The 1134-nt window shown below is 73.8% G+C and overlaps 1 protein-coding gene across 1 annotated transcript in view; it reads left to right on the forward strand.

Moving 5' to 3' along the window:
* Positions 1–943: 943 nt before the first annotated feature.
* Positions 944–1134, forward strand: part of ODF3B (outer dense fiber of sperm tails 3B) — a 14299-nt gene continuing 14108 nt past the window's right edge. The window contains exon 1 of the mRNA XM_004675614.2: positions 944–1052. Within this exon, the coding sequence (XP_004675671.2) occupies positions 944–1052 (109 nt within the window). The remainder of the gene's footprint in view (positions 1053–1134) is intronic.

The following is a 1134-nucleotide window of genomic DNA, read 5'->3' on the forward strand; positions in this document are numbered from 1 at the left end:
GGCCGGTCACGGGGGCAGCGAGCCTGGCCGTCCGCTGGCAGCCTGGCCGTGGGTGCGGCCGACCCCCCAGTCGGGGTTTCAGTCTGGTCAGAAGGCTCCGCCGGCCGGCTCTGGGGCCCTTCGGGGTCACCAGCCAGCGGCCCCCCGGCCGCTCCCGGCCACACCTCGATGCGGACCCTTCCAGGGTGACCCCGCTTTGTGCTCTCCACGACGGCAAGGCCGCCGGGCGGGCGGGGCAGGCACGGACGGAGCCGCGCAGGCCGCGGGCAGGCCGCCCCTGCCGGACAGGTGTCCTCCCCGCGTCGCCCTCGGAAAGTGGCGGTGCTGCGACTTGGTGGGGTTTGCGCTGCCTCATGATCTGCCTCCCGGACACATTCTGCCTGGAGCCACAGCACTCCGGGGGTGGGGGGGGGCAGTGTGCACAGGACCCCGGGGGGGGGGGGCAGTGTCCACAGGACCCCGGGGTGTGGGTGGGCAGTGTGCACAGGACCCCGGGGGTGGGGGGGCAGTGTCCACAGGACCCCGGGGATGTGGGGGGGCAGTGTCCACAGGACCCCGGGGTGTGGGTGGGCAGTGTGCACAGGACCCCGGGGGTGGGGGGGCAGTGTCCACAGGACCCCGGGGATGTGGGGGGGCAGTGTGCACAGGACCCCGGGGGTGGGGGGCAGTGTCCACAGGACCCCGGGGGTGGGGGGGCAGTGTCCACAGGACCCCGGGGTGTGGGTGGGGCCGGCCCCCCAGGCGTGGAGAGGGGGAAGCCGCGGGGGAAGCCGCAGAGCCTCTGGGGGCCCACGGGCTCCGTCCCCCGCGCCTCCCAGCCACTACCCCAGCGAGCAAACAAAGTGGCACATCTCGGGGTCCCTCCTGGTGAGGGGAGAAAGCAGTAAGGGAGCCCTCAGGCCTGGACGCCCAGGGCCGCCGCTCAGCCGCCCGCGCCCCCCAGATGGCGGAACCTGCGGCCGAGGAGAGGCGCTACGACGACATGCTGCGGATGCTGTCGGACCTCAACAAGGACCTGGAGAAGCTGCTGGAAGAGATGGAGAAGATCTCAGGTAGGCGTTCTCCCGGCCGGAGTCCGCGGCGCCCCCACCCCGGACCGGGCCCACCGCCTTCTGGGTGCACGTCCCGGCGGCC

This window comes from Condylura cristata, unplaced genomic scaffold (assembly GCF_000260355.1).
Source record: "Condylura cristata isolate star-nosed mole 26May11 unplaced genomic scaffold, ConCri1.0 scaffold00004, whole genome shotgun sequence".
Lineage (NCBI taxonomy): Eukaryota > Metazoa > Chordata > Mammalia > Eulipotyphla > Talpidae > Condylura > Condylura cristata.